The 19,397-nt window shown below is 47.2% G+C and overlaps 1 protein-coding gene across 1 annotated transcript; it reads left to right on the top strand.

The window, feature by feature from the left end:
* The first annotated feature begins 5,473 nt into the window (after positions 1-5,473).
* On the top strand, positions 5,474-14,438 carry LOC307211279 (CCN family member 1-like). The gene is made up of 5 exons (XM_079967769.1): positions 5,474-5,733; positions 6,574-6,790; positions 9,555-9,881; positions 12,254-12,459; positions 12,934-14,438. The coding sequence occupies exons 1-5, from the start codon at positions 5,683-5,685 to the stop codon at positions 13,240-13,242; spliced, it is 1,110 nt and encodes a 369-aa protein (XP_079823895.1). The 5' UTR covers positions 5,474-5,682; the 3' UTR covers positions 13,243-14,438.
* Positions 14,439-19,397: the final 4,959 nt, after the last annotated feature.

Genomic DNA, 19,397 nt, shown 5'->3' with positions numbered 1-19,397 from the left:
ACTCTCAGAGAGACCCCATTTGCACTCAAGGCAGATTGGCATTGGAACCCTGACCTCATCTGCCCTCCCAGAGGCAGGCAGATTTCTCTCCAGAGCCCTGCCCCAATCTCTCTCTCCAGATTCCCAGACTCCCCCAGAAATATTTTGGGACTTGCACACTGTGCAGAGGCAGGACACCCGGCATTTGCTGGTATTCTGAACCATGACAACAGCCAACACTCTGCTTGAAAGCAAAAACAGCAAAAACAACAACAACAACAACAACAACTAAATGTATCTGAAGAAGTGTGCATGAACACGAAAGCTCATACCAGTAACAAACTTAGTTGGTCTCTAAGGTGCTACTGGAAGGAATGTTTGTTTGTTTGTTTGTTTGTTTGTTTCAACTAAATGTATGTACTTGATGAGCTGCAGGGTTATTAAGGATAGAGCAGTTCCTAGAGAAGTGAAAAAGAACTGTACGTAATGAAACACAGTTTATGTCACAACACCCCAGGCACGCCTAACAGGTTTAATTTAAGGGGGTGGAATATTTCAGTGTACCTTATATACCAGACACTGTGAGAGGGATGTTGTTCGTAACTCTTGAACATCTGGTAATGCCTTTCTGCATCTTAACAAGATTAAATATTTTAACTAGACTATTAAGAGCCATCTTAACTAAAATGAATATTTATATTTCTTTTAACTTATTATGTGCCTGGTTATCTTCCCGGATAAACACCTTTCTCTCTCTTTTCTAGGATACTTTTGCCCTGTCTTCTTTAGACAATCCAGCCCTGGGTTGGGGAACCGCAGGCACAAATGCAGTCTGCCAGGCCACCCTCTCTCTCTCTCTCTCTCTCTCTCTCTCTGTGTGTGTGTGTGTGTCCCTTGGCATTCTCCGCAAATCATACTCCCTCTCCAGCCCTGCTTCATACCCTACATGCATGTTTTTGCCTGACTGGGGTGTATCCCTGAACTTTGTCGATGCCTTTTGGTTGCTTGGATGGAAGATAAGGTAAAGGGACCCTGACCATTAGGTCCAGTTGTGGCCGACTCTGGGGTTGCGGCGCTCATCTCGCTTTACTGGCCGAGGGAGCTGGCGTACAGCTTCCGGGTCATGTGGCCAGCATGACTAAGCTGCTTCTGGCGAACCAGAGCAGCACATGGAAACGCCGTGTACCTTCCCGCCGGAGCGGTACCTATTTATCTACTTGCACTTTGACGTGCTTTTGAACTGCTAGGTGGGCAGGAGCTGGGACCGAGCAACGGGAGCTCACCCCGTCGCGGGGATTCGAACCGCCGACCTTCTGATCGGCAGGCTCTGTGGTTTAACCCACAGCGCCACCTGCATCCCATGGATGGAAGATAGCAGCTAGCAAAAGTTACCTAGCAAAAGGTAAAAGTTGCATCCATTTGCATCTGGTCCTGCCCATCATTGGTATGTGGACTCCAGAAGATTGCCGTGATGGGAATGCAGCCCAACCCTGAAAAGGGTTCCCTACTCCTGCTCTAGCCTAAACCCATGTAAATTTTCAACGACTGATTTCTACCCTACATATATAATATTCATCAGAAGTACAGGCAGTACATAAGAATGGGAAGTATCAGCCTTAGGCTGTTTCTAGGTGCTGCAGTGTCTGTATGAACCAGGTATCATTACCTGCTTGAAAATCAGTATGCAGTATGGTGGCAGCAGCTCCCCTGAGCACAGTGCCAGTGTCAAACCTGGTTAGTCTGCTCTTGCACCCTAAAACCCATGCCAGCCCTGGGCTTTCCTTGGATAAGTACTTCTTTCTTCAAAACATGCACATGCCACCTTTTAGCAATGGTTTCAAAGCAGTTTGCAAACCTTAAAGCAACAAATAAAAGGACAATAAATGCATGCAAAGTAACCAGCAAACATAAACACAGTTAAAATTCAGAGCTTAAAATACTTAATATAACAAAAAGGAAATGTTTTAAAATGCTTAGGTGATTTGTTTATTTTTAATAGAAGTATTTGCTTGTGGCCTAAAAGACAGCAAAGTTGACAGCAAACATACATCTTTGGAGAGGGCATTGCATGGCTGGGGCACCATTATGCCACCTAAAACCCCACCTCCTTTTTGTCACAACCCCCATCTCTTGATGGAGGTGGTAATTGGAAAAGGGCATTGACCAAGCATCCTAGCAGGCAAGCAGATTGGTGTAAAAGGAGATCCCGCTTGAAGTACTTGAGTCCCAAACCATTTATGGCTTTGAAGGTAAGCATCCCAGGTTTAAAATGGACATGCAAGTTAATAGGTACGTATAACATTATGCAGCTGAGTGGGCAACTGCTGTAGGGTGGTCTGGTGAAAAAAGAGAACAGTCTTCCTTGCACCTTTTCATAGCTGTGTGGCAGAGGGAATTTCAGTAAGTTTACCTGGGCGCCGCAAGAAATTTCTTTTTCTATGCAACTATTAACGATGCAGAAGCCCTGTTCTCTTTTGCTTCTGGCCCCCCTCAATGGGGGAAATTCTATGAAAGGCAGGTGGGCAGAGAGAATCCGCAACACATTTCCTAGCATCAGAAGAATCCTGCTGGATCAGAACAAAGGCCCACCTTGTCCAGCATCCTGTTCCCACAGTGACCAACCATATGCCATTGCAAAAGCACTGTCCCCTGAGAAAGATGGGCAGGGAGAAAGTGACAAATAGGATTTCAGACATAGAAATGAAGCAAACACACTGATTCTAATTGGACATGGCTTTGCTTGCTTGTTGACTCCAGAAGGGAATTTTGGGTATTTTATAAGGTTAAAAACTGGCCAGGCCCTAGGTAACATGATGGTTGTAGTACTACTGGTCCATGGCAGAGACCTCCTTGTCAAGCCTTTCCCCAAAGAGTCAGACATGGCAGCTGGGACATGGAGCTGTCCAAGCAGGCTAGTGCTGGATCTTTGATCCTCTCCTTTCTCTTCTGAAGTTTGTGCCATACTCGTGGGACGTGCCTGGTGCCACCTGATAATTTTTAGAAACCATAAAATATTGTGATTTTTAAATGAATTTGTGAATTTGGACCCATCATGAGAGAAATTGGGCAATGTCACATCAAAGTCACATTTGGTGGTGATATCTCAAGAGGCAGCCGAACCTGTGCCAAGAAAGAGGTGACATCATCCCAAAGCCATGTTTTGGTCCACCACCTTGATTCAGAATGGTACCCAGCACTCATATATTGATGATGACTCCCCAATCAATCACTTTCTCTGTGATTTTTTGGCACCTTTTCAGTTTCCCAGGGTTTTAAACTGGGAGTATTTGAATCGACTGATATTTTTCCAGAGCTGTAGATCTGTTCCAAACTTTTAATGTTACTGTGTTTTTCTCTATGGTGTTTTACTCTAAGTTGCTGGTTTTTAAATGCTGGAATTCACATACTGTTTTATTGCTCTGTATTTATTAATTTGACATATTATGTTATTTTTGTAAGCTACCTGAAGAACGCTGCTATTGGCAGTGTACACCACAAGGTTAGAGTGTTGGACTATGATAACCTGGGTGACCTGGGTTTGAATTCCCACTCATCCATCAATCTCACTGGGTGACCTTGGGGTGGTCATTGCTTCTCAGCCTATCCTATACCACAGGGTTGTTGTGAGGATAAAATGGGGGGGGGGGCGTGTACACTTCCTCAAGCTCCTTGGAGGAGAAGCAGGCATATAGATGTAATAAATAAATAAATGTGCCATTAATAAAGTAATGTCAAGTTATAAGAAAGTAAGTAAGTAATGAGCACACATGTGTGAGCATGCCCTCAGACTCTCAATAGAAGGTGGAACATTGTACAGACCACATCTTAAGCTAGCAGACTTGTCGCAGTTGGAGCTCCCTGTGTTCCAGGGATTCTTACCCTGCCATCAGTTAAGTTAAAACTAGCTGGAAGGTGTATAACTCAGACCCACCCAACTGGGGCCCCTTTGTGGCTCAGCTGGGGTCCTCAGAACAGCCAGTTTTGTCATTCTAATTCTAGCCTGCCCTTTGCAGAGATATTAATGGACACCGGTTCCTGTATGTAAGTAAGGGAAAGATCAGTCAGTGGGGGTGGTTGGGGGTGGAATACCCTGTATTTGGTGCACGGAATAACTTTCAGGGCTGTGTGAATAGTTATCAGCCTGGCAGCCACAGTATGTGGCCAATAAATCTAACAGATTGTAGTGGGGGAGGTGAATTTATTGCTTTTACTTGTTTCCTTTGGGAAACGGCTCTAGTGAACTCACAACACCTTCCACGTAAGTGGAGAAGGCTTACTTCAAATCTATCAGCAGGTATAGTATGAAGATCTACCATGAAAAAATGATGGCTGGACCCTCAACATTAGAGGTAGTGGGGATCCTATCATATTATTTACAAGGATGGCTGATTTGCCCAAACTTTGGCCCCATTAATGTCTGCGAGGCACTGTTGGTTTATGGTAAGTGGAAATCACAATCTCTTATTAGCTCCAATATAGCCAGGCTCAATGATGTCAGTTTTGCCTCTGTTTCAGTAGAATGAATGTAATTTACTTGAAAGCAGATTTAGCCCCATGCAATATCAGAATCAGTTTAATATTTCAAGGTAAATCATTCATTCTCAAAACTCTTTTGCAGATCTTCAGTACTTTTGTTTAAAAAGGCAAACCAGGACATGATGCCCCAATTATAAAATGTGATAAAGGATGAAATTTAACTTACACTATTTTGCAAAGATGTTTGATTAGGTACATATCCCATCCCTTCTCTAAGGAGCTAAGGAGAGGATGCTTTCCCCGAGCCCCCCCCCCCCCCACTTTATCTTCCTCAGCCCTTATCTGGTGGTGCTTGTTTCCCTCTCTGATGCCACTTTGGTACAATTTAATGATTTTACAATTTCAGGATGAATATTGTGTGTGCCCACTCCGAAGTCTCGTTGATTTCAAAGGCGCTTACTCCCAAGTAAATGGATCACGCGCTTAGCCACATTCTGGTCCCCCAGAAAGACCCCACCCATTTGTCTCTCTCTGGTTTCGTGGGCCTTTGATCTGCCCTTGTGTCGGATCAGAGGCGGCGCTGGCCAAGCAAACGCTGGCTTCCTTCTGCTTATTTTCCTTCGCCCGTGATTTTTTCCTTCGCTCTAATTTGTTTTTTTGCATGTCAGGAATGACTGTGGCCGCGGCTGCTCCTCATACTGGTATGCCTGTGCACTGATGTGCCCTATGGGAGCAGGAGCCTTATTCAGCAGTCTCCATAAAAGCGCTACTCTGCTTAGCGGAACACCCTGGCCCGCGCGAGACTACGCGCGCATCGCCTCGGAATGCACTAGCCTTCTAATTTTATGAATGACTCTATTCATTCAGCCCCTCCCACCTTTCCAAAGCCCCTCCCCTGGAATGTTTGGAAGTGCGCCACCGTTGCTATTGGCCGGCGAGGAGGTTCCTATTGGCTCCCAGCCCGGTAGGTGGGAGGGGCCCCGGGGAAATATAAATACAGAAACAACGTAGTTGCTTTGTAGGTATTGAAAGTTGCGCAAAAAGGGGTGTGCGGAGAGCTTACAGAGCCGAAGGATCCTGGGGACAATTTTGCAGCTGCTCTGCGATCCACTGGCTGTCTCCTCCGGATCGCCCGAGAGTTAGTTTCTCGAGTCGTTTTATTTTATTTTATTTCATCTCCTTTGGTGTTTTTGCTCCCTTTCTGGCGTCTCCTCCCATCCGACAGCAATGAGGCGGGCTGTCCTGTTTAGCGCTGCTTTCCTGCTCTGTATCTCCCTGGTGAGTAGCTCTTGCTTAGCCACCTCATTCTCTTCCGCTTAGGCAAGTGAAACGTGCGCGCAAGGTTGTTGACGATGACAACAGGCAGGGGTGACCAAGCACCAGGCAGCGAGAATCATTTGGGGAGGGGGCGTTTCATCAAATGCTAGCGAGCTCTTGCTAAACTCTGGATTCCAGTTCCTTGCTGCCCCCCCCCCCCCCCCGTGTGTGAGAGACTTTCTAATGCTTAAATCTGGCGAGCCTGTCCAGAGTGGACGAGCTCAGGAATAGAACCTTACCGAGCATTAAGGTGAGTTTTTTAAATTTCCGCCCCTGTGGACTCCTGGGAGCTGCAACTCCGCCGCCGCTTTAGCCCCGGTGCCTCTGTGGCGGGGCTGCTTTGATGGTGGTGGCAGGGATTTTATTACGGAGATTTATTTGGGATGGAGGGGACGGGCACGTTGCTAGGGGAGGCCGAGAATGCCGGGACTCCGTGGCATGTAGCGCCATCTAGGAAACTATTTTGGTGTGGCCTTTAAAATAAATACATAGCAGGCGGCCAGGCGAAGGTTAAGATCCGCGCGTCCCCAAAGATCCCACAAGCGCCGCAAGCTGTAAGAGAGGAGGAGGGCCCTGATCCGGAGCTTCAGCGCCCCAACTTGCCCGCGGAGTGCTCCTCTCGGCCAGCTTCCGCCTTTTCTACCTCCCTGGGGTAGCTCAGTCGGTAGAGCAGTAGATTTTTCATCTCAGGGTCATGGATTTGAGCCCCCTGTTGGGCAAAAAGGACCCCTGCATTGCAGGGGGTTGGACTAGATGACTCTGGTGGTCCCGTCCAGTTCTAGGGTTCCTCTCTCGTTGCAGGTGGCCTCCCGCTGCCCCGCCACGTGCCGATGCCCCCCTGGCGGCCCGCCTCGCTGCCCCCCCGGAATCAGCCTGGTGCTGGACGACTGCGGCTGCTGCCAAGTGTGCGCCCGGCAGCTCAACGAGGACTGCGACCAGCTCTCGCCCTGCGACCCCCACAAGGGCCTGGAGTGCAATTTTGGGGCCGACCCCTTGGCGAATCGGGGCATCTGTTGGGGTAAGAGAGGCGAAAGGACGGAGCGGAGGAGAGCTTTGATCTGTTCGTTTGTGGGGCTGGCTGGAGTCATAATGTATCAGTGATCATAAAATGATAACTTTTGAAATGGTTTTGTAAACCTACCTTGCACTGTGAAAAAAACACAGTATGCTGCTGCTGCTGCTGCTGCTACTACTACTACTACTACTACTACTAAATAGAATTTTTTATTTTAAGTTTCTATCTGGTTTATAAATGCTTTAAATGAATGAATCAATTTATTTCGGTCACTGAACAGAGTGCATGCTTTAAATAAATACAAAATAAACCATGCTTCCTGCTACTTAATCCTTTCGATGGTCATGATGATAATTTCAGTTGAGTGTTTTTGTGCTTGCTGATTACCTTTTGTGTGTGTGTGTATTTTATGTGAACTCTGCAAGAATGTGCTTTGAAATCATTACTGCGATTTTAAGTTGATTTCATACCCAGTGTGCTGGGTGTTGACCAGCAAACAACTATGTTGGGCAGTGACATGTTATGTACTAAACTGGCACCTAATCACAAACTGGCACATAATTTAATGAAGGAGGAAGGAGCAAGGGCTTCTCCTCCAGCCTAGTCAGGCACATTCTCTCTTGGGGCTAGACTAGGAAAGGATTTCCTGTTGATGTACATATTCTGCTTTGGCAATCATATCAGGGATGACTGGTCCCCGTGTCCCAGGTGTGTTTTCTTTTAAGAGGATCAAAGTCCGGAAGGGTTGGGCAGAGCCACCGTGAGGGCTGGTGAAGGTAATTTGCAGATGTAGCAAAATACGTTCTCTCTTATCCAACCTCCCTCTAGTGACGGATGTAGTTGTGGAATCCATCGTGGCATTGCCATGACGATAGAAAGGTTAATGGAAATTGTGTGTGAAGAGGCACAAAACATTGGACAGGAGTGTGTGTGGAGAGACAGTTGCGCAAATATTTTTGTTCCTGAAGCATTTTGAGAAAGCCAGTCTCTTGATCAAGGGTTTCCTTCAGTGCTTCTTGGAAAATTTGCTTGGGGCAACGTCTGTTGCTGGTCACCTAAGTAAGGCGAGAGTTGCCCCAAGCAAAATATTTGTGCAGCTTTTTCATGCTTGTTTGTTCCTATGACTGTTTTTTATCCTCCCTCTCTCTGTGTGTGCTTGCTTTAAAATGGCATGAGCTCAAGAGTTGGAGAGAAGTGACTTTGTAATCCAGCCTTCACCAAGCTAGTGCCCTCCAGATGTTTTGAAGCACAGCTCCCATCAACACCAGCTGTAGTCTAGAACAGTGTTTCCCAACCTTGTGCCTCCAGCTGTTTTTGGACTACAGTTCCCATCATCCCTTGCCACTGGTCTTGCTAGTCAGGGATGATGGGAGTTGTAGTTCAAAAACAGCTGGAGGTACAAGGTTGGGAAACACTGGTCTAGAACATCTGCCAGGTTGGAGAAGACTGGTGTGGCCTTGCAGGCACATAAGGGGTGAAAGAGCTCTCTGAGGGCAGCTGGGCAACGATGGGACTCTTGAGTTGTGGCTCCGCTTGGTTGTTGCTCCCCTCCTCTATCTTCTCTCATGGATGTGGTGAGCATTTTTTTCAGGGTCAGCCAGCCACTCACTCTTTCTTTCCCAGTGGGATAGAAAACCAGATTTGCAGACTAGGAGGAGGGGAGTTCCTTGGCAGTTTCTACACCAGGTATTTTGCTCCCTTCTAGGTAGCAGGTTTATGATGCTCACACAAGAGCACACTTGCTTTTGGAAACATTGAAGGTCCTAGTAGATCTGTATTAGCATTCATCTTGTGGCTCCACGTATGCAAGCTACATGTTACCTCTCTCTCTCTCTCTCTGAGCTGGGAGGCGATGCTGGAGGGCAACACTGTTCCCATGAGAAAGCATGCTTTCCCCACTCCTTCCTCGAGACTACTTCAATTCTGTACATTTACCAGGGTCACGGTTGTGTCTGGGACCACCTGTTTCCCTGTATGTCTGAGCACTGCCCCTTGCTGGAAAGTGTGAGAAATAAGATCTTCGTTCAGGAGCACACATGCTAAGAAGAGAGCAAGGAGCAAGTGAAAAGTTGTCTAAATAGTTGCAGGGGAGTAAGGTGAAGGGCACATCTCTGTGGGCCAGGGGGAAGCAGGAGGCTCTCCAGGCGTGGCTCAGGCCTTTGCAACCCGATCTCAGTCCATGTGAGCTCTTCGCATCCTGTTTTCACATGGCTATTTAAAGCTCCAAACACTCTCTTCTTGTTGACGTGGCCCCTAAAAACCTAGTTCTGCAGAGGAGTGTATTTCTCTTACTTACGACGCTGGCAGGTTAAGTCCTGCTGTTTTTCACATTCACAGACTCCAGGGATGAGGCTTGCTGTTATGTAGCTCACTCCCAGGTTGGCCTGAAGTTGCAGATGAGGGAAGCAGGAAGTGATCTCAGAGTCCTCTCCCACCCTATCACCTCTTGGCTATTTTTAAAAATTATCTGGTCTCCCATCATTGATCTGTGGTAACCATGGATGCCAATCCCTAACTAGACACCAGTTTAGGTGAATGGAGGATTTTGTGTTGCTGGGATGAATGTCAGGGACCATTTGCCCTTTAGCACTTATTTCAAAGGATCTCTGAAACTGTTGCCCCCGTGCAATTCCATGATGACTTTTTGAAACCGATCCAGATTCCTGTAGCTGGGTCCTCTCTTACAGGGACCTTACAGTCAGCATCACTTTTTCATTTTTAATCCAACTTCTGAAACTGAATAACACATACCTTTCTACCTCCTCAGCAAAGCAAGAAGGCCGGACCTGCGAATACAACGGCCGCATCTACCAGAACGGGGAGAATTTCCAGCCCAGCTGCAAACACCAGTGCACTTGCATCGACGGGGCTGTGGGTTGCCAGCCGCTCTGCCCGCTAGAGCTGCCCCTGGCCTCCCTGGGCTGCCCTGGCCCCAAACTCCTAAAGGTGCCTGGCCAGTGCTGCAAGAAGTTTGTGTGCAGCAAAGGACCCAAGAAGTACGGAGGGGTCACCTTTGAGTACAACACCAATGGCGACTCCAGTGACAACGAGCTCATCTATGTGGGCAAAGGTGGACACTGGAAAAACCTACCAGGTGAGGGCAGAGCTGTTGCGACTGGAGGAGCAGGAATGTTATTCAGCTTCTGCCTGTATTTATACCGAGAGGCTTGTGGTACCTTAAAGACCTAACACGCCTGTTGTGGCATAAGTTGTCATGGACTACAGCAGGGATGAGGAGGCTCAGGCCCCAGGGCTGAATAAGCCCCGCCCCCACTCCCTTGGGACTTTCCCTAGGCCACACCCCCTTACCGAGCGCACCCCCTATCCCCAGGTGACACCACTGCTTCGCTAGCCTGGCTTTGTAAGCTTCCCGGGTCGTCTTGGCAGGCTAGTGTGTGTCTCTGAAAATGCCTCAAGCTTGCATGCGTGGACCGAGAGGAGCGTGTGAGCGAATCTAGAAACTAGTGCACTGTCTGAGTTAAATTTTGCACTGATTGCTCGGCTCCCTTTGCCTCTTGCCCCACCCACCCCTTCAACACTTGAAGGTTGTCCAGATGGGAATGTGGCCTTCCTGCTAATGCATGACGAGACTGGAGTCCACCTGGAAGGGTTTCTTTTGCAACAACAGACTAACATGGCTGCTCCTTTGGAAATCCTTAGAATGGAAGGCATCCCTTTATACTGGATGCTTTCCATTGTATTAAGTCACTCTAGTGCTTGCACAAGAATACAGAGTCTGTGTGAGGATAGTCTTGGGCACTATATTTGTGGTTCTTGCTAAATTTGGTGTGCATCGCAATTTAAACAATTGCTTTGAGAACCTGAATATATGTAGTTATGAGGTGATTTATGGCTGTAGGGAGTCTCCACCACCCCAGTTTAGAACAATAGGCACCTTTGGACCAAAAAAACCTGCTTTATGAGCTGTGCAGCAGTGTGTTTCATGTGCCCCATGGGAAATGGAGGAGCAAAGTAAGATGAAGCTTCCAGCCATTGCTAGTGAGACTGCATCTGTCAGAGGCATTCCCTTGTAGGATGATGTACTGTAGGATGTCATACCAGGATGTTTATTAGCAGGCCGCATTGCAAGGCTTGAAAGTCATCTGCTTACTGTGTGGCATTGCTCTTTGATGACAAGCTGCTCCTTAAACCTCTTTGGGGCACCATCTCACCCATGAAACCTCCTTGCACTATCAATTTCTAGGTCCGTTTCTCACACCGGCTAGTGGCGATGTAGCTACCTTCTCTGTTGACAGCAATCTAGTGGCTTTGCTACTAGCTCTCTAGTTGGAATCCTGAAATTTCCTCCTGCCTCCAAGTATCTTGGTGTCTTCCCTTCCTACTACTTGGGCCTCATGCGGTCTGTGCACCAAGGCACTGAGGGAAAGGTTGCGCCTTGAGAAGAACTGCATAAGATGCAGCTGGCCAAGTTTATAACTGTTTTGCTCCAAGGGCGGGAAATGGAAAGCTGGCACTGTGTTGTGTGGAAGCGGCATCTAAACAGGGTGGAGACACAGAACATAAATAGGGGTAAGAGTGGGAGTCAGCCTTTGCCCTTTCAGGATCTATATCTGATGCTCCCGAGGGGCAGGAAATGTGATCCTTCACTTGCATTTGCTTTGGTTCCCAGTTGCTATTTCGGCTAAGCATGGCAGTGGCTGCATAAGAGAGGGACCGAAAAGCATTAAATCTGTCTGAGAGGGATCGTTCACACAATCTCCTGTATCACTCTTGCTCCCAAGTGATGGTTGGTCGGGATGCCACTACTCCTGCATATTTTGTTTTGTGGTTTCATGGCAAAAGAGGAATGCAGGCATTTCCTTCCCAGAAGACAAGAGTTTGCACCTACTAGGAATTTATTCTACAGATGCCAGTTTAGTCTAAATGGAGTTGATGGGTTCTCAGTTGCCAGAGTCCCGAACAGCCTCCACATCCCCCCCTCCACACCCTCTTCCCTCCATTTCCCCCCCTACAAACTCATTTCCCATGTTTCTTGCCCAACATGTGGCCTTGCCTCTTTCTGTAGTTGCCATTTTGAATGGTGTGGCTGCCATGGAGGCTTACGAAGAATCCAGCTGAGTCATCTTGACTCAGCATGATGGCCAGCTAGATGCCTCTGGGAAGCTCATCTACAGGACAAGGAGACAATTGCCTTCTGCTGTTGTCCATCAATGCCTGCCTTCCATTTGTGGAAGACACAGGAAACCTGTGGCTCCCCAGGTGCTGCTGGACTCCAACTCCCATCATTCCCAGCCAGCATGGCCAGTAGCTGGGGATGATTGGAACTGTAGTCTAGTAACATCCAGAGAACAGAAAGACGTGTTCCATATCTCTTAAGGAACTTAATCCTTTTCAATCTCATTTTATGCTTGGCCAATGTGTGTAGCTGCTGGCAGTACATTGCTCACCGTTCCCTTTGGGTTCAGAATGACAGTGCAGTAACTGAGATTCCCTTCTCTTCCCCAGCATGGAGGCCATTCTTCCAAAGCCACGTGGCAAAGCAACAGCACAAGTGCTTGGCTCAGACTACGGACTGGTCGCCGTGCTCCAAGAGCTGCGGCTTCGGCATCTCCACCCGCGTCACCAGCGACAACCCAAAGTGCAAACTGATCAAAGAGACCCGGCTGTGTCAGATCAGGCCTTGCGGGAAACCTGATTTTTCCAAACTAAAGGTGAGGGTTGGGAAGGTGGGAAGAGGGCGAGCAGGGAATAGGGGAGGGCACTGCTCACCACAGAAGCCCAGCATCTGGGACACGAGAGCTGAGTCTGCCTGCACTCCCAACCATTCAAAATGGCAAGTTTTGGAGAATGGGAGAGCCTAACAGGAGGGATTAGGGCCCAAGATGGTGAGATGTTCTGCTCCAGGCTTACGTTACAGGAATGGTGTCTGTGGGGCTAAGAGGTGTGTGCTTGTTTACTAGAAAGAAGAATAGCTCAGCTGGTTACAGCATGGTGCTGATAAAGTCAGGGTTGCAAGTTTGATCCCCCATATTCCTGCAACTGTCCCATATTCCCTTCCAACTCTACAATTCTATTATTCTATTCCATGACTCTGGGTTCTCCAGCTGTATGCTTTGTGTGCATACAGCTTTCCTGGGCTGTATTCTTTTGCACACAGTGCAAATACTTTCCTCTCCTCTTTTCAGAAGGGCAAGAAGTGCTTGCGGACACACAAAGTGCGTGAGCCGGTGAGGTTCAGCTATGCCGGCTGCAAGAGCCCCCGCCGTTACCAGCCCAGCTACTGCGGGTCCTGCTTGGATGGCCGCTGCTGTGTCCCTCTGCGCACTCGCACCCTGAGCGTGCCCTTCCATTGCCCGGATGGGAGCTCCTTCTCCAAGAACGTCATGATGATCCACACTTGCCAGTGCAGCCCGGCTCATTGCCCACTCCTCAGCGAACCTGCCATGGGGCCCCGGTACCAGCTCAATGGGGATATTCACAAATTCCTGGAGTGATGGAGCCCGCTACCCTTGGGAACCGAGTCGACCCATCTCCAGTGACTCTGGATCACCCCTATGGACTTGAGGCCCCTCTGCCTGATGTCAGGAGAAAACAGGACATCCTAAACCTGCCCTGCTTCCATGAATGCAAATGCGACTAAAATTAGGAAAGGCAACATGGATTTTGGAGGTGCACTAGTTCCTCAGTATATGGGCTGATTACATTGTGCCGTGCCTGGGAGTCTGGAGATCTAGCGATTTGAGGAATGGATCTCATGTCGCTGGGTTCAATCTCTCCATTCAGCCCAGTCAGGCTCAGGCTGGAACTGGGCCTTAGGCAACCAAATGGGAGAGTCAAACAAGGAGATCTCCACATTGCAGCCACCTTTAGGGCTCCACAGTCCATGATTTGGTCACAGTGCTGGAAGGAAGGAGGAAGCACAGCCCTTGCGCACTAGGGATAGCTGTAAATTCTCTTGTTTGATTTGCCAAATCCCAAGATGGACAGCTCTGATATCCTTAAGGTCCTTTGACTGAAAAGAGCAGAGGAGGACGCAAGGCAGATAACCCACAGCTGGACTGGATTGGGGTGAGGGGGAGTCAGATCTGCCCTGGATGCCTCCCTAAGAGCCTACAGTCCTTAGATTGAAATCTGGCAATGGAGCCTCAAGACAGCCCCACAAATAATGAATTAGGAAGAGTTTCGGTACAGAGTTCAAATTAATGGTCAGTAGAGGAAGGCACGGTGGAGTGGCGGTGCTCACTTGACCTCCAGGCAACTGAGTTGCTACTATGGGTGGAGGGGGCAAGGCAGTGGGGAGGTCACCATGGTGCAAATGCAGAGGCAGACCGGTACTCCTGGTGTGTTTGCACTGCACTGACCTCCTCGCTGCCTCACCCCTCCCCTTCCAGGTAAGCAGAAGCAACTCAGCTACCCAGAGGTCAGGTGATTGCTGCCACTCTACCATGCTGGCTGCTGCTGCTGCTGATTTTGCTTTTTTAACCCTGTGAATTATTGAGAAAATGGCCAAACAAGGGTTGACAGGGACCTGCTTCCCCTTCACTGCCTGCTGTTTGCACCTGTGCTATTTCCTTCCTTGTCTGCCTCAGTTGGAAACCTTTGCTTCCCAGTCTGTCCTCCTTTGAACAGAAGGGCTGCCTTGCCTCCTGCTCACAGCACACCCTGGTGGTGAGATGGTTTCCTGGAGAGAGAAACCTGTTGGCAACGACAATGCAGAAAGCGAAGGGCATATCCGTGCACATTTGGCTTCTTGCTCCAGTTTGTGCTGTTTCCCAGCTCATCCTTCTGCATGTTGCCAAACTGTTATTCAAACTTGGATGGGGGGGGGGAATTTAAAAATTAAAATGTGGGGAAAATTAGAGTAAACACACACATTGCAGACTGGAAACAGACACCCCCCCCCCAAAAAAGAGGGAGGGCTGAGAATTGAAGGAGATTTTCTGTGTTATTTCAAAAACCAACAGACCCTGTTTATGCAGATGTGATGGTAGCAGAAGGGAAACACTTTATCAAATCACTTTCTTCCTTTGAAAATCACTTTCTTCCTTTGAAAATCAGCATCTGCTTCCAGACTAAGATATGCTGATTTATGGAACGGTCATTTGTAAAAGGCAATCCCCCATTTGGGGAGACACTCCTCTCCAGCAATTCTGTCACACCATGGCTAAGCTTAAAGAGCATCTCCTCCTAGATTTATTGAAGCACTTTTTAATGATAATTAATCATGTTCCCTATATGTTCCTGGTGAGCAGCAACAGGGATCGTCAGAGAATAAGGGGGCAATGTTGGAACAGATACAGTATTAAACTGTTAAGTCTTTCTTGTCCTGTTGAGGAAAACTATATTTATGAGCGCAGCAAAGTAGGCTTGGCTACAAATAAGGAGATTTTATTTTATTTACCTTTTTTGCATAAATATTATAGCTTCAACGCTGGTTTGGAGTGTCGGCTATTTAGCTTCATAATGAAGCCTTCCTTGCTTTGCATCTTGTAAGCAGAGCTTTGATTCCACTCTCCCTCTTGGATCTTAAAAGTTGCTAGAATGAAATGTGTGTCATTTCATTCTGGTGTTTGTGCCTCTTTCTGTTGTCTTGGAGGTTTTGGTGTAGGAAAATCATGACACTGCCCTTGCAAAAGGGCTTGATATAAAATGTTCAAGGGGTGTGTGATAGGTAACCTTGGTTGCTTTCCATTTCTGCAGCCATCACCCTTGAACTCTGTTCTTCCTAATGTAGGAGGAAATCGGATTTGCAAAACCAGCAGGACCTGACCTTAGTTGAAACTGAGGGGTTCTTGTTATTTTCAAAATGTATTCTTGGGCTCTCAGTTATGATTTTAAGGCTACAATCTCTATGCACATTTTCTTGAGAGTTTGGCTCACTGAACTGATTGGGTCTTACTTCTAAGTAAACATGCACAAGCCTTCTTCATGAGATACTAGTGACCATATTTATCACATCCTCATTATTAGCAGCTGACATATATTTATTGTTTAAGTACCAGTTGTGCCAAATGTCTTAATGGTTTCTTTTTACAGGTGAACCAATTTAGTAGATATGGGGAATGCAGTAGATTTTATATAGTTCGCCTTCAGTGTTACTTTAAACATTCTCAGCCCACTGCCATTCCACCATTTTTACCAGACACTTCAATGGAGCAACAGAAGACTATACATATACATATTACATCTGACTAAGACTGAATGGTGGGAGGCAGGGTTTCAAATACTATAGGGCAGAGGTTTTCAACCTTTTTGAGTCCACGGCTTCCTTGACCAACTACATTCTTTCTGTGGCTCCCCTGTGGGGCTCAGGAGCCCAGCCTGCAGAGCTGGCAGCCTCTCACACTTTTTCAAACATCCTCCTTTGTGGAGTGTTCCCTCAGCCTCCTCTCCCCTCTCTCCTTGGGAGTCCTCTGGGCAGCTGCTGCTGCTGTCCCTGGTCTCTGAGCTGCCCCCACTCCCCCAAAGAGAGGTGCCTCCCAGAGGCACCATTTGTCTGTGGAGCTTATAGCCTGGGCTGCTGCAACAAACAGCTGTGCAAGCCTTTGGGAGGCAGAGACACAAGAGGGCATCAGAGGAGGGTGGGAAGGAAAGAGGGGCAGAGGCCAGTGTTGTCCGTGGCACCCCTGACCATCATTCAAGGCACCCCAGGGTGCCATGGCACACTGGTTGAAAACAACTGCTATAGGGAATCAACATGAGCTGATTTACAGTAAATGGGAACAGTGGCGGATCTTGGTGTTTCAAATTTAAACGGTCAGGATCCGCCCGCTCCCCACCTCTGGCGCCACCGAACCGGTTGTGCTCTCCTAGATCTGCTTTTAATAGGAATGCTGATCTGAAAACATTCAAACCAAATTCACCAAAGGTGAATGCTAAATGCTATCCACTCCAATAACCCTACAAGGATATAAATACAAAACATCATGAAAATCACCAGCATACAACATCCCCTGAAGATATTTGGATTCTAGTAGGTCCCAAAATGAATAAGTTAGCAATATGTCATTATTTTGCAAGGGGGTGGAATGAGAAATATGCCATTAATACTCATGTTAACAGAAAGATGGTAAGATACAGATGATGCTAGCATTGTTCTGCACTGGTTAAATCTCATTTTAAGGATACAAATGAACGCCAGAAGCTTCTATACACAGAGTCAGACCACTTGGCCTTGTATTTGCTAGCTGGACTGACACCAGCTGTCCTGGATTTCAGAGAGGAGTTCATAACTGTACAACAAGCTTCAAGACCTGGGAAGAGACTTACCTTGGGTCACAGTGCCTGTAGGGCAGGAGAGGCGACCTTACAGCAGTGTGACTTTACTGCCATCTAGAGGCCACCTTCTCTGTAAAAGCCAGGCTGGCTGCCTGAACCATGCATGGAATGTGGTTTTTAGAGTAAGAGATCAAAACCTCTTACTTTTAGACCAGCTTTTACAAATAGGAGAGGGGTAAAGTAATTTAGCTATGTCTCCTCAAACAATGACAATCCAATTCTTGTCTTCTGGAATTAGCATATTCATTGACTATGTCACACAAAATCCGTGAGAAGTGTCACCTTTGGGGTTATGAATTTTCTGTTTTTAAATGTTTAAAAAGAGGTATCTTATGGGGCCAGAACCAGCAACCAGATCTCTAAAAGATGTCATGAAAATACGCTAATAATAATAATGGTTCATTGTATCCACTGCAGCACAAGTCCATTGAAACTGGGGATGGGACAGGACGGGGATGGGGATGGGTTAGGAGGGTAGAGTTTATTTTTCCGGTTTCCAACAATGGCTTGCTCCCTGCTCCAGCCTAGAAGTCTTTCCATTATGTTGTTGTACACCACCCTAATCTCCCCGTGACACTTACCCAGGGTTCGGTTTCCTTGGAGTGTGGCACAGCGGAGGCTATGGTGCATAATTGATTTACACTTCTATACAACCTAAGCCTACAATGGAGGGGTTCACAGCATTGACACCCCAAAAGGGTCTTGCTTCTCCCATAGCCACAGCCTTGGATTGCAAGAGAAATCAGGCATCACTCTGACCCTCTGCCTTACCAGCCTGCTGCCTTGCTTCCATCTTCCAACTCACATAACTTCACTCTCAACTCTGACCCTCTTCTTTAACTTCCAGCCAGTGGAGGGAGGAGACCCACCCATTTGCCCTCTGGTGCTGAGCCACTTCTGTTCCATCGGTAGCCCAGTACCTAGTCTGTCACCTCACCAGGAAGCTAGCCTAGCTTTTCCAGGAATTAGAATCCTTGATTAGATTTCAACACTTGCAGGGGCCAGGGGTTAGAAGGGCCTCGGCTTACAGCCTACCTCCTCCAAAACTCTTAACGCTATGCAACTTAGCAAACACAAGAGAGAGTGCTTAAGTCTGCAACAGCCGGCTGCTTCACTGGACTGCACTATATAATCTATGCCACCGTTTCCCAAGCTGAAAACACATAAAATAAATTGTGGGATTTGGGACAGTTGCAAATCAGTACTCAAAATGGTAATCAACAATTCTGAGTGTTATTGCCGTCCCTCATCAAAATCTCAAAGCTCTTTGGCTCATTAAAGACTTCAGTCTGTGAGTGGAAAGAGGTTGCTGTTCATTGATCTCCCTTACTGGAGTGTAATGGCTGGAGTAGGAGTGAAATGATCTGATCCAGCCTGCAGAAGAGTGTACAGCTGAATACACTGCCAATTTGCCAGCTCTATCTATGCTGATCCTTGGAGAGGCAGATTGGAGAGGAGGCAGAGGTGGTGATGAATAGATTGAGTCCAGTGTCCCTCTTCCCCAAACAAAAATTAGAGCCAGCAGGACTGGAGGAGCACTAACCATGTCGCTGGGGGGAATAGATGTGTGTATTTTTAAGCACAGCAGCACATGTGCAACTTCCTGGTGCATGCAGAAATATCTGATTCAGGCCCTGGTGCCTGGTTAGGGTGGGGTGGTGGAACCTCCATATGGCCTATAAAGAATTAACCAGGTATAGCAGCCATATGTGATGAATGTCTCTCTCCTTATCCATTATTGTTGTTGTGATTTTTCTTAAATAATCATATTAGAGCTATTTCATTGTGCAAAGTGCTTTCCAGTTCTTCTCCTCCTCTGCTGTTTCTCCCAATTCATCTAATGAATAGTGGGCTTTATTTTAAAGAGATCTATGTATTAAAATGAAAAGGTTCAGTGGTTTTGTATTTTGCAGATACATGCAAATATGGAAATCTTTGTTTGGTTTTTATAAAATTAAACAATTATTACATAAGACAAGTCTGATCCAGGCTAAGTTCTGGGGGACTAATAAAGGGACTTCAGGGTGGTGGTGATTAATGAGCACAGCTGACAGTGAAGGAGAGATTCTGGATGCAGAAAGAGCCAACACACACAGCCATTACGAGTGTTGATGAACTGAGATTCGTCTCCAGTCCTGTTGAATTCTGTACGTGGTAAACAAAAAATTAAAAAACACAGAGATTAGAGGCAAGCAAGAAGCACCCACCTCTGGAATTAGCTGCCACTCTGAAGGCCAGGACAACTCTTCCCATAATCATCCTCACTACTCCTTGTCGGCTAAGGAAAGATGGAGACCACTTCATCAGGCCTTTCTGCAATGCACCATGCAGCATCTAACTCAAGAGCTGCAGCCTGCAAATACAATCCAAA

The sequence above is a fragment of the Podarcis cretensis genome, assembly GCF_951804945.1.
Source record: "Podarcis cretensis genome assembly, chromosome: 2".
NCBI lineage: Eukaryota > Metazoa > Chordata > Lepidosauria > Squamata > Lacertidae > Podarcis > Podarcis cretensis.
Note: the sequence above shows the minus strand (reverse complement) of the source record. Positions and strands in the feature narration are given on the sequence as shown.

Coding starts and splice junctions, on each gene's coding strand:
- LOC307211279 (XM_079967769.1), top strand. CDS start 5,683: ATGAGGCGGGCTGTCCTGTTTAGCGCTGCTTTCCTGCTCTGTATCTCC. Junction 9,882..12,253: donor ACACTGGAAAAACCTACCAG/GTGAGGGCAGAG, acceptor TCTCTTCCCCAG/CATGGAGGCCATTCTTCCAA. Junction 12,460..12,933: donor CTGATTTTTCCAAACTAAAG/GTGAGGGTTGGG, acceptor TCCTCTTTTCAG/AAGGGCAAGAAGTGCTTGCG.